General features: G+C 40.3%; 1 protein-coding gene across 1 annotated transcript in view; it reads right to left on the bottom strand.

Annotated features, from left to right (window-relative positions):
• Lama4 (laminin, alpha 4) overlaps positions 1–14,310 on the bottom strand; it is a 144,674-nt gene that overhangs the window by 59,290 nt on the left and 71,074 nt on the right. The window contains exons 9-11 of the mRNA NM_010681.4: positions 8,207–8,318; positions 5,079–5,246; positions 2,772–2,965 (exon numbers count right to left, since the gene is read on the bottom strand). Coding sequence (NP_034811.2) covers positions 2,772–2,965; positions 5,079–5,246; positions 8,207–8,318 — 474 coding nt within the window. The remainder of the gene's footprint in view (positions 1–2,771; positions 2,966–5,078; positions 5,247–8,206; positions 8,319–14,310) is intronic.

Genomic DNA, 14,310 nt, shown 5'->3' with positions numbered 1-14,310 from the left:
AGAAAGACTGATATATAGCTGAAATACTAGGTTTTAATTAAATTAATTAAATTAATACCTAGTATTTGGAAGAAATTAAAATTTCATAGCATTTAAACATGGAGACATAGACAAAAGAGTGTGAGTAGTAGTGTTTAGTCGTTTGAGAGTCTAATTAGTGTTGGAAAGAGTATTGATCAAGAACAACCAGTATTCACAAACAGGATCTGGATTACATAGCAGGTGGGGGTACTCCATGTCCCTGTTTATACCCATTTGTTGACAAATAAAACTGATGCATTCGAGACATCACATTAGATCTTGGGAAGACAGAATTCATGTACAGCAGGAGCAGTGCTCTTTGGGTGCTTATGATTTTAGTAGGGATAGACAAAATGTGAACCACAGGTGTACACATGCCCATACACATGCACACACACATGCACACACACATGCATACACATGCATGTATGCATGCATGCACAGACACACACACACAGAGGATACACAACTACACATTCAGTAATACCTATGAAACTGGATCATAGACTATACCCTAAATGTATTAAAGATGATTACAGTGCTACAGTTCATGGCTGTATCAGTATAGAAGAGGGAGGCGCTCCTTCTGATGGTCATTTTCTTAGCCTGGGCTTTAGAAGAATGATCGGAATTTGTCTGCCAACCTGATATGTATAAATAACCGAACATGTTTCTCATAGCAGGACTGTATTGTGTGTGCACCCATATGTGTCTATACATGGGAGTGACATGTGAGGGTGGGTGGTTTCCATAGTTTCCACAGAATTTTCAGTAGATGTAAGAATAGAAGGATGTAAGAGCTTTAGTAAGAAAGACATGCTATGTAATGAGTCACTTAGCCTAGATCAAGGACAGGACAGGACAGAATTAGATAAGGAACTGGGCACAACCACGTGAGCAAAGGAAAAAGGAGGGGAAACAACATGGCCTTCATATCTGGGAGGCAGCTTTTGTATAGGTGTCTGGACACACTGTGGAAACTGTCTGGCAAATGCTGACCATTAGCTCGGAAGCAGCAGCAGCAGGACAGACAGAAGAAGCTTGAAATGCTGTGTGCCCTGCTGTTCTTTTCCTAAACTTCTGCTCATGCTGCTCATTTGTACTTAGTAGAAGAATTTGTTTAACCGAGCTAAAAGAGGCCTCCCATCTGCCTGAAATCACGGAAACGCCAAATTCCTCATATCTATGTCCATGAGGGTTTTCTAAAAATGTGCATAAGAAAATTTTAATTAAGAGCTAGACTGGCATGCATTTACTTTTAGAACTGAAGTCGCTTTGCACAGGCAACATTGTTCATTTACTGCTTATGACAAAGTCCTGACACATGTCAGTATTTGCCAACAGCTGGTCATGCATGCCTCTGCTTTAGTCTTCAGCCCATTGTATGCCACTCCTATTGGTTATGGAGATCATAGATCCCTAAAAATAAGTCAGTGGAGAATTAAGCATGGTAACTCACCACATACTAGAATGTATTCTCTAGTAAAGGTGCATACAGAAGACAAAGCCCTTGCTGAGATTGACAGCTCACAGTTGGAAAAGAGAACCCCTTAGGGTTTGCTACTACATCAAGGCAGATCTTAGCTTCTTTTGTCCTGTAATAAAATCTTCCTTCTATGGCTAAGGGGACAGTTCTGTGTTTGGGTCTCTTAAGTCCTTGTCTGGCAGGGTGTGGTCTGGGCTAATAACTTCCCCTATTCATAAAGAACTCTCCACATTGAACAGTTTGGAAGTCTTCATTAGTGAGCCCCTAGCAGAGTTGCTATGATAGTCATTTCTTATACAAGTTTCATCATATTTCTGCTTAATGTATATATGCTAGCTTGCAATCTATTACACATTTGTTAGTGTGTAATGGTTAACATCATTTGAAAGCTCTATTTAAAAAAAATACTGAATAAGAGTTTGCTTCTGTTTAAAAAAATGTGATGAGGACAAGATATATACATTAGGATATTAATGTATTAAGGGGCAATGATGATTGAAAATCTCATCATTGGACCAAGTTTAAGTTGATCTTATTGATGATAAAATACTCAAATAAACTGATGGATTTGATACTGGCCATTTCTATTTGTCTATGTTGTTTCCTTAGCCTAAGTTTTACAAACATGTCCAAGTTTACTTGTGTCATCTCTATGAGGATGGTTGTTCACTGGTGGTGGTGGGGACAAGTGTTGTATGGAGTGGACACATGGTCAGCACTTCCCAGCCCTGTGGGTGTGGGAATCAGAGAAAGATAGGCAGAGAAAGATGCTATGGACTTTCTAAGTACCACTCAAGCTATGGTGGTACTTAGAATTTTCCTCACCTTTTTGTGTTTGTATGGTTTTAGCTTGAGTTTAACCAGCTTCCTCTATAGCTGCTCTCAGTGGCCTATGACAATTCCTTTCCAAAATTTATACCTTTCTAAAGCCTGTAAATATCCAAAAGACAGTTCTGGGTAGATGTATGTTTCTTGAATAGTCCTTTTCTGTCTGGAGAAAGCAGTATAGTCTCATGTAGGAGTATATGCACTAATAGAATCTCACTCTTACCTAAGCAAAGACTAAACATTTATTTATCACTGTTCAACTTAATTTAAGGCACAGATATGGTTGTGACTTACAATAGCAAAAAAAGCAACCATATTTAAAATATGAGTGTTTAGGTATAGCAACATTTAAAGTTTTTAATGTCAGCCACTTTTTCTTGGTATAAGTTTAGTTTGTCTATGCCTGACATGCGTTCACAGTTGCTGCCCACTGTACCTCATGGTCCCGCTGCTTGAAAGTGATGGCTCTATTCATGTCTTCTGCATCCCTGACATGGTCGAGGGCCTGGTTAATGGATTCCTGGAGGTCGGACAGCTTAGCGTTGTAGTCGTCCAGCTGCTCCAGCACCACGGGGAATAAAGAGCGGGTGTCATTGTGCAGCCGCTGCCAGTTCTCAGCTTGGCTCAGCACTGAGGAGAAATGGAGACAAACTTAGTCTGGGCTCCTGCATTTCACAAAGTAGAGAAAAATTCAGTCCCTGTCTGCTTCAGTGATTGAGATAGGAGAGAGGTTCACAAAAGAAGCCCCAGCGTTTCCAGTTAAGGGAGAGATGCTTTCCTGCTGGATTTAGGAACTCCTGACAAATCAACTAAAGGAAGGGCTTGATAGCTTTTCCAAGAGGATTATACTTTCTGCAAAATCTAGGCTGTTATACCTTTCTGTTTACTACCCAGATTACCATAGTTTTATCTTATAAAGGAAAACTGGATATGCTTATGGTTATTCCTATGAAAAAGAACCAATGTTTTCTAGTCAGTGACGGAACAAGCATCTATGCTGTTTCTAACACTTGTTTTTACCACTTTACCCCACTGTTTCCTGTCAGTTAAGGTTTTGGGTGGAATAAAGATTAAATAGCAACAACAGAATATTCTTAAAGTCTCTTTCTTGGCTCATAGGCACATTTATTGATTAGGTACCATAATTCTTGGTCCCCCCATTCTCAACAGGGAATGACAGTCTGTCCTGTTAAAGCTTACCCTTCCTTTCCTTAGCATGGGGAAACTATACAAGTTCCCGACTCAGTAAAGTAAATGTTTAAAATCCACTTATTTACTTCAAGAAACTAAGAGAGAGAAGTAAATGGTCTTTTTTTTCCATAGGGCAGTCTGGTTAAATTTCAAAATAGTCAAGGAGCTTGGGAACATCTAGCTCTGATGGTGGAGCTCCAGCTGGCCTGACTGGCCTGAAATTCTCCTGTCGTTCTCCCTGTGGTATGACTTTATTTGTTGTTACAATAAACCTTTATGCCAATAGCCGCCTTCTCTGGTATCCACAATAACTGATAACAAAGGTTGATGGGGCAGCATCTGTTGGAAGATGTCTTGTGCCCTTTAACCTTTGCAGCTCCATCGATTCCCCAACAATCTAATAAAGCTCTCAGACCCCTTCTTATAGTGGATTTTTAAATGTGTAAAATAAAATACATAAAACTTAAAAGTGACAATAATATAAGTAAAAATAGCTAACATATAAATTCAAACTAATAACTTTTCAATTTATGTTTTTACTAATTTATCAATCAATCTCTATTAATTATTAATATCTAGCAATGGATGTATTAACTGTAATTATGAGGTATGAATGGAAGTATATGAAATATCAGCAACTGCTGAAATCTGATATGAATATCTGTAATTTCCTCTGTTGAATGTATAGATTCTTTGCAACTTTTCTCACTGAGAATATAACCAATTTTATTCTGAATCCAGGCTGGTCCTGACCAAGAGAACAAATGTGATATGACTGAGTTCCAATTCCAGGCTTAAAGAGCCCCAGAACTTCCTATTCTTTCCCTCTCAGCACATTCCCCTGCCATGTGACCAAGTCCAGGCCATTCTCCATGAGATAAAGACTCTACATGGAGGGAGAGGTCCAGCTTGCCTGACTAGTCCTAGCACGAGGTCCACATGAGTGTATTTCACTTATGCCACATAGAACAGAGCTCAGCATGAAGACTGAGGGTAGCCGAATAACCACCCCATAAAATCAGGATCAAATATAGTTATAGTTTAAAATGAATCTGCCCAGGGTATATTGGCAGGTAGCAATGCTGTGCTCTATAGTGACCAGCGCAGGCACCTAACACTATTTGTGTACTTTGGTGTTTACACTTTTCATTAAGGCCATGCCACATTTCTATTGGAGATTAAAACTTACTAAAACTCGGGGCCATCAGAACATCAACACTGTTGACATTTTCTACGAAATTTCTCTCAGTATAGGCTTGAGAATTTTATTTTTATTTCTTTTATCAGCCAACTTCTAAGCCTTTATTTTTCCCCCCCACAGTAGTAAAAGTTAGGGATATTAATTCTCAAAGTTGGGCCTGAATAAAAAACTCTTGATCAAAATATTCAAGTTTTCCTGAATGAGTCCTTGAGGTTGTACATAAATTCTACACAGCTCTGAATATTGAGAATTAGTTGTTTGACCAAATGTTGCCCTATGGCTTGCTGTCCTTTTCTGGTCCTACAAAGAAAGAAGACATATCTGTGTTGGCCAGGAATGGAAGACACATACATTCCTGGGCCTCATCTGCCTCCTCATCCACCAGCTCCCGATGGGTGAGGAATGGCTGCCGGCTTCGGATCTCTTCCAGCATTTTCTGGGCCAACACCAGCTTCTCAGCTATTTCCTCGGGGCCAAGTTCCTGATTCTCTCCATAGTAGAGCATCTTGCTGTTGATCTCTAGGAAGAAGAACATGGTGAGATGGGAGTGGGAAAAGGATGCGCAGGGCTGCCAGATAAGATGGGTGACAAACACTGATGTCACATAGTCTGATGGCAAGGCTTAGGACTGACCTTACTGTGGACAGAGAACTCATTCCCAGGCTGAGCTGGTACTGTGCTGTGAGCACGGGAGCTCATCATGAGGGGAGAGGCCAACCTGAGGAAACCATTCTGGGAATGGGAATGGTCTGCCCCAGAGCCTGCCTTGGTTCTCTGCTCATCTGGTATCCATGGTGATCCAAGAACACTAATATTTGAGGCACAACAGTTTGAGGATTTTGTTCAACATTTTGTAGAAATACTTGGCTTGGAAAAAAATGTTTGGCAGTGTCTCCTGTCACTTGTAGCATGCAATGGGGATATTAATTCCATTTTAGTCATAAATGATTTAACAAAACAAAGCTCTAAGCCAAAATGAGAGTACATTTGTAATTGAGCCTTTCAGATAGTTTTACAATCAAGCTAGTAAAAGGATTAAAAAATTATCATGTGATCATTTTGCTCATATTTTTTCTGAATAATATATACATTATATGTTATATACATATTAAAGTCATATATGTAGACACACACATACATATAACATGATTTTTCTATTTGCCTTCTGTGGTGAATATTTTTAAGACTGGGCCATTTGACTTCAAGGTTTGTCCTACATCTGATGTGAGCTGAAGATTTTAGAACCAAGGGGGCATTGAAGCTTAGAGGGATTAGGTAACTTGCCTAAACACTGGCATGTAACAGTTCTTTCATGCCCTCATTCCTATTCCATATGATCAGAGGAGAAGCTGAATGGGTCCCTTGTTCTCTGGGAGCTCTGGGAGGAAGTGCTTTATCTTCCTGGCATAATGAAATTGTATGTCTGTGGTTCATCATGATCTATGTGGTTGGCCAGATAAGATGGGTGACAAACACTGGCGTCACATAAATCACACCAGGGTGAGGAGTTGTATTTTATGTGGACACCAGCTTGAAGGTCGCTGGCAGCTATTTTAGAGATGGTTGGGAATGAGAAATGATGTACTATCGATGCAATGCAGTGTTCTTGAATTTTGAAAGAAGGGACATAAATGGGGATAGATGGTTTTAATGCTCCAAACATTACTGTGAGTGTTACAGGGACATCAACATTGCTAACCCCTCCAAACCCCAAGTATCAAAGCTTTAAACATTCACTTTTCATACAAAGTCTAAAATACGATTTATTGAAATAAACTAAATGTAAACCTTAAATAAATCAAACACACCATCCCCCACTCCCACCTTCACCCCAGGTTCTGGTGGGGCAAAGCTGAATTAGTTGGCATTTTGATGTAAATTCTGTTCAGTCTCAGGCTGTTTTGTTTTAGCTATGTCTGGGACAGATTAGCACTGTATATATACAGTGACACTTGTGCCTTTGTCTTTGGAGACTATTCATACATTATTTTAAAGAAATGAAAACTGATAAAAATTAGTTTCCTTCTTCCCTTTCCTTGGTATTTTTTTCCTCTGTCTTTTCCCATGACCAAAGGACAAGTAAGATGGTTCAGACTCTTTTCAAAGGAAACACCTAATGACCAAGGCCTGGTTTGCTAAATAGCAAAGGTGAATACTTCCTCTGTCTGGCTTAGAAGGCTCTTGACTTTATCTGCTGCCTAATGGGGCATTTATTTCTCAATTGGATAAATACGAGGGCATATTTCTAGGTTCTGTCTCACTGACTGAACAGATCAATAGACCAATGCTTTAGGAAAGGAATACGTTATCAGTAAATGCAAACACATGAGCTTGGAGGAAGGCAGCAGGAAGTCTGAAATGCACGCCACTTGCTTTTCCTGTGCTTTACAGGCATCCAAGGAAGCGAAGCAAAGATCAATTTTGGCTTTATATGTTCCTTAGCCTAGAATATGCTCCTGGCTCCTCAGTGCAAAGATATGAATCTCTCACTGTGAGTCTCTTTACTGTCACTGTGCCCTGAGATGCATTTGGTATTGACACCTAACTCCTGATATGTAGCAAAAAAAAAAAAAAAAAAAAAAAAAAACCCATGGAAACAAATAGCAGATCTTCGCTGACTCTAACCCGAGGAATGTCTCTTTATCCTAGAACAAATGCAGTCTCTTTCTGTTGGGAAATTGAAGACAGATTTCCTGCACTGTTAAAACACTCTTCAAGATGCAGCCTGCACTTAGTGGAAATCAGAGCTCAGAAGAGTGGAATCTTCAGCAGGACGGGTAGATCCTGCCACAATGCTTTAGGACACGGAATCACTCACAGGCCTTTGTCCCTTTGCTTTTGGGTTGCAAACCTGAGCTACTAACTTCTCTGCTGGTCAGTAAGGAAGAGCATCACAAACAGCCAGAAATTATTTGGACTGGTTTGCTCTAATTCTCCTCACCCCCACCCCTGCCTCCCATATTTTTGATACAGGGTTTCATAGCATGACCCAAAACTAGCCTGAAACTGGCTATGTGGACCAGGTTCATCTTCAACTCACAGATATCCACCTTCCTCTATCTCCCAAGTCCTGAGATCAGAGGTATGTACAGCCACACCCGACATGGTTTATTCATATACCAGAGACATATTTGAGGGCTTCAAATAATTGGAAAAAATGTGACTCCTACTAAACTCTTTCAGTTTAAAGACACCACATTTCCTCTGGTAGAAAAGGAGTGTGGCATTAAATGTAGTGGAATGCCTTGAAAGAGTGATTGTGTATATTTATTCTTGAACACTGAGAGATACATAGGAACAGGCGTTTAGAAATCTTAACGTGCAAAGTCACCATGAAGACTGTACGGAAGCTAAAACCTGTAGCCATTTGAACAATATGCTCCTGCACACAGCAATCCCTGACAATACCTGTTATTCAATTGTCAACCACACATGGATGTTTCCTTGACATGAAGTTAAACAAAAGGGAAGATACTTACCTTGGATTTTGTCCCTCATGTTGTGGGCTTGCTCGACAAGATGGGTTGCTTGGTCAATTGTATCCATGCTTTCCTTCTCAACCAGCATACCCTTTCTTGAGGCTTGACTTCCCTACAAATTATACAAATAAACATTAGATTTATGTTATATACTCACCTATGAGGATGGGTGAATATAATGTACTTGTGATGGTTGGTTTATGCTTGGCTCACTATTAGAAGGTGTGGCCCTGTTGGAGTAGGTGTGTCACTGTGTATGTGGGCTTTAAGACCCTTATCTGAGTTCCATGGAAGTCAGTCTTCTTCTAGCAGTCTTCAGATGAAGATGTAGAACTCTCAGCTCCTCCTGTACCATGCCTGCCCTGAAGCTGCCATGTTTCTGCCCTGATGATAATGGACAGAACCTGAGAACCTGTAAGCCAGCCCCAGTTAAATGTTGTCCTTTATAAGACTTATCTTGGTCATGGTGTCTGTTCACAGCAGTAAAAACCTAAGACAGTACTCATTTGACAAACATGAGGAACTTTCCTGTCATGTGCTGTGAGGAGCGGATGTGGCGGCAGTCCCAAAGGCACCAGGGACTGCAGCTAAGTCATATGACTTGCACCTGACTTCCTCATATAAGCCACAAACATCTTGAGAGCTGCGCAGGTGTACCAGGATACCGGTGAATCCATTTTGATGGAGATATGCCCCTGCTGCCCTGATTAGCTGAAGCTGCGTGCCTGGTGAGGTGGCGTGGCCTGCTGTGCGTGGATGGGAACTGAGAGTATAAAAGAGTGAGAGGCCCAGGGTTCGGGGGAGATATAAACAAGAAGAAAGATGAAGACTGAATAAACTGCTGTTAGAAGGACTGGTGGTCGTGTCGTTCTTGCTGGTCGAGAGCGGATGCGACAATGTGCCAGCTGTATGACATACTGAGTGGTCCTAAGAGTCATGCATGAAGACTAGGTAATAATCAGTTCTAGGATCCTAGAATGATATTAAAATTCGATAATATACTAAGGTCATAAGTCATGGTTCTGTCCCAACCAACCATGTATCACATGTGCCTTATCCTTGCAATTGTTTCTGTATCTCAGGATGTCAGAATAGGAAATGGCTTATGTATGCTGATCACATGGACAGTGCTCTGATTGAAGGGCTTAAACATAGTCAAAGAGGGAATGATAAAGAAAGAGGGCAGATCCCAAAATGCTCCTACTGGCTGCTCCAACCATTGCTGAAACCGAATCACCACAGAGATTACAGGATATACTCACTGGGATAACTGCTATTTTCAGAGCTTCATTCCAATTTCCCATCAACATTGATGGTTCTTGTGTGCAAATAACATCTCAGGCTGATTTGGCACAGAGTAAATGGAATTTTTTTTCCCAGGGGCTGACTCCACTTAGTGTGGTGCCTCTGTTTCAGAGCTCTGATAAAGTATTTATCATCATTAAATCCCAACTACACTGTGGCTTTAGAAAAAAGTGTGTGCATGTGCACGTGCATGTACATATGTGTGCACATATGCACATATGTGTGTGCATTTCTGTATGTGGTCACAGTCAGGAGATGATCAGTGGACATTATTTCCATTGCACTAAGGATATGCCCTTCCTTTTGACACTGGACAGGACAGATAGATTGATGAGTTATTGTAGCTAGGAGGAGTAGTCCTTCAACCTATATTTAATAAGGGTCTGCTTGCCTTTTCTGGTGCTTTCTTGGTTCAGCTTTGTGATAAAGAGCTATAATGATCACATGGCTGGCAGGCTGAAGTCATGTGGATGGAGTCCTGGGAGGCTACTGAGCAGGCTCTCCAGACTAGGGAAGTGGTTGCTCCAAACTCTCTTCTTTTATAGAGTTCTACTCAGAGGATTAGGGTATGAGAATAATGGCAATGTTTTTGCCCTTTCTAAGATAAACCAAGCAAATGTCCCTCTATAGTGGCTAAGGAAGGAGATGCTGAAATGTTATCATAGAGGAAACATTTAAAAATTGTACTGGTTAGTTTTATGTCAGCTGGACACAAGTCATCAGAGTGGAGAAAATGCCTCAACAAGATCTAGCTGGATGCAAGCCTGTAGGGTATTTTCTAAATTAGTAATTGATGGTGAGAGCTGAGCCCATTTGGGAGGGGGACTACTGGGCTGATTGTCTTATGTTCTACATGAAAACAGTCTAAACAAGACATGGGGAGCAAGCCAGTAAGCAGCATGCCTCCATGGCTTCCCCATTAAGTCCTACCTCTATGTTCCTTCCCTGCACAACTTCCTGCCCTTCCTGCATTTGATAATGAACTGTTATATGTAACTGCGAGTGAAATAAAGCTCTTTCCTCCCCAATTTGCTTTGGTCATGGTGTTTCATCACAGCAAAAGGAACCCTTAGTAAGACAGAAGCCATTTGTCAGCCAAGTCAGAAATTCCTTAATACAAAACGGGATATCTGCTAGAGGCAACATGGCCATCAGACTCTTCATAAACTACATTCCTTGACTGCACAGTCCCTTCTGAGTCATCACATCCCTTCCCCAGCACCAGTCTTCTCCTCGGCTTATCTAACGCTTTCTGGAGAAAAAAATTGTGTAATCGTTTAAAAATTAGATGACTTAGAAAATAAAATGAATCTTATTTTTCACACCACACTTCACCACTTTTAAAACATAAATATGATATACAATACATTAAAATGTTTATGTTTGATCCCATTTAAATGTTATATTCAGAAAAAACTAAACTCATTTTCTAAGTAGAACACACACACACAAACACACACACACACACACACACATACACTTTGGTCTTATACGTCAAAGAAATGTTCTATTGTTATGACTCTGTCTTTAAACTTTTAACTTTAAAATGTGAAGAGATGCATTTATAAGAAAACTTTTAGCTAATGAACACCAGAGGGTGCTGTGAGACATAAAGATGGACAGAATCCGATAGTCATCCATCTTTATCTGTACAGACATACTCATAGAAATAATGTAAAGTGGACATTTATTCCTGGAAATTAAAAAATTACCAAATATAATGCAGTATTTAGGGATTTTTTAAAAAGATCTAATGTTTTTCCTGGCGCTTTGCTTATGGAAGGAAAATAATGGTATGTGCATGCGATCAAACAGGTGTACCTTGCTTTAAAACAGAAATAAAAACATGTAGTTAAAACATTAACCATAGTTATAAACTTGTTGATTAATTACATCTTTAAAAAGAGTTGATCATGTATTCACCATAGTGGTGAATTTTCCTCATATTTATTTGAATTAAGCAATGATGATAACCAATCTGTAGGATCATCATGAATTTTATTATTTAAGTTGCAATTCTTTTGTGATTGAAAGTAAGGGAATTTTAGTCACTACTCTGGGGAACAAGTGTAAATGGAGACAGTAGGAATATTGGTGTGTTTCTTCAAACCTGAATGGTGGATGTCAACATTTGTGGGCTTCTCTTCCTTCTGTTTAGTGACATCCAGATACCTGTGTATCCCCCATCTTAGGTCTGAGCTGCTGACTTGAGTCTCCAGCTGTCTCTGGACATCTACAGGAAATTACCTCAAACTTAAATTGTCCAGAGTCATTCAATCTGTAGTTTTAATCTTACTCATCCATTCCACCCAGGTGGAAATTCGCTCTTTGCTCCTATAACTTCTAATTGGTCATATGACTTCTATCTAACAGGTCATGACTTCTAATTGGTCACATGACTTCTTTTTAATGTTTATTATTAGATATTTTCTTCATTTACATTTCAAATGCTATCCCCAAAGCCCCTTATGCCCTCCCCTCTGTCCTGCTCCCAACCCACCCACTCCTGCTTCCTGGCCCTGGCATTCCCCTGTACTGGGGCATATGATCTTCGCAAGACCAAGGGCCTCTCCTCCCATTAATGGCACACTAGGCCATCCTCTGCTACATATGCAACTAGAGAGACAGCTCTGGGGGGTACTGATTAGTTCATATTGTTGTTCCTCCTATAGGGTTGCAGAACCCTTTAGCTCCTTGGGTACTTTCTCTAGCTCCTTCATTAGGGGCCCAGTGTTCCATCCAATAGATGACTGTGAGCATCCACTTCTGTATTTGACAGGCACTGGCATAGCCTCACAAGAGAGAGCTATATCAGGGTTCTGTCAGCAAAATCTTTCTGGCATATGCAATAGTGTCTGTGTTTGGTGGTTATATATGGGATGGATCCCTGGGTGGGGCAGCCTCTGGATGGTCCTTCCTTCTGTCTCAGCTCCAAACTTTGTCTCTGTAACTCCTTCCATGGGTATTTTGTTCCCCATTCTAAGAAGGAGCGAGCGAAGTATCCAGCCTTCCTTCTTGAGTTTCATGTGTTTTGCAAATTTTATCTTGGATTGTCTAAGATTCTGGGCTAATATCCATTTATCAGTGAGTGCATATCATGTGTGTTCTTTTGTGATTGGGTTGCCTAATTAAGGATGATATCCTCCAGATCCATCCATTTGCCTAAGAATTTCATGAATTCATTATTTTTAATAGCTGAGTAGTACACCATTGTGTAAATGTACCACATTTTCTGTATCCATTCCTCTGTTGAGGGGCATCTGGGTTCTTTCCAGCTTCTGGCAATTATAAATAAGGCTGCTATGAACATAGTGGAGCATGTGTCCTTCTTACCAGTTGGAACATCTTCTGGGTATATGCCCAGGAGAGGTATTGCTGGATCTTCCGGTAGTACTATGTCCAATTTTCTGAGGAACCACCAGACTGATTTCCAGAATGGTTGTACCAGCTTGTAATCTCACCAACAATGGAGGAGTGTCCCTCTTTCTCCACATCCTTACCAGCATCTGCTGTAATCTGAATTTTTTATCTTAGCTATTCTGACTGTTGTGAGGTAGAATCTCAGGGTTGTTTTGATTTGCATTTCCCTGATGATTAAGGATGCTGAACATTTTTTTCAGATGCTTCTCAGCCATTCGGTATTCCTCAGTTGAGAATTCTTCGTTTAGTTCTGTACCCCATTTTTTAATAGGGTTATTCGATTTTCTGGAGTCCATCTTCTTGAGTTCTATATATATATTGGATATTAGTTCCCTATCGGATTTAGGATTGTTAAAGATCCTTTCCCAATCTGTTGATGGTCTTTTTGTCTTATTGACAGTGTCTTTTACCTTACAGAAGCTTTGCAATTTTTTGAGGTCTCATTTGTCGATTCTCGATCTTACAGCACAAGCCATTGCAGTCACATGACTTCTAATTGGTCACATGACTTCTATTTGGTCATATGAATCCTAATTGGTCATGTGACCCACTTTTGTCCTACCTGTCATCCTTGCTTCTCTCCTCTTACATCTCCCCAGTCTCAGTCCATCACACTCCTTTAGAAGTGAAGGCAAGGAAGAAACCAATCTCTCTTTTCTCATCTCCTGTGGCAGTCTCCCATTGCACCCCACCTTCACACTCTTCCTCGACCAAGACTATCCTCTCTACAGAAGAAGAAATGCTTCTGAAATGCAAATCTAATCAGCTATTTTGCTGTAAATACTTCAATGACTTCAATGTTTGAAAGCCATACTTCTCTGAGTATGTCAGGCAATGGTTCTTCATGGTCTAGCTGATGATATCTTCAACTGTTAATTCTTGCCTATTGTCTTAGACTTAAACCAACTTCAAGGGCAAGGTCAATATTCTTCAGGTGCCAAGAAAATATATGCTATATTTTTACATCTTTTGTATTATGGCACATTTCCCCTGCTTAGATGTTCTCTATAAACTCCTTGTCACTAGCAACACCCAAGGCAACCTTCCCTAATGAGAGGATTCAATGTTTGTTCCTCAGACTTACAGTTTCTCCTGTATCAGGACCCATTGCTAAATGGTACATCATTAAAAAAAAAAAAGGTACCTGTTCCCTGCTAGACTGTGGCACCTTGAGAGCAGGGCCTATGTTTACTTCAATCTCTTAGCACCTGTCTCAGTAACTGTGAAATGACAGGTCTTTAATGTTTCTAGACCAGAAACACAGTTTTTACCATCTTGTCTTTTTGGAAGGACCAGATGCTTTTGATATATTTCCTGTAGTGGTTTTGACTAATGCTGCTTGTATTCTGATGCTAATTTGGGGTCCCCAGGACTGGCGC

The sequence above is a fragment of the Mus musculus genome, chromosome 10 (assembly GCF_000001635.26).
Source record: "Mus musculus strain C57BL/6J chromosome 10, GRCm38.p6 C57BL/6J".
Classification (NCBI taxonomy): Eukaryota; Metazoa; Chordata; class Mammalia; order Rodentia; family Muridae; genus Mus; species Mus musculus.
Note: the sequence above shows the minus strand (reverse complement) of the source record. Positions and strands in the feature narration are given on the sequence as shown.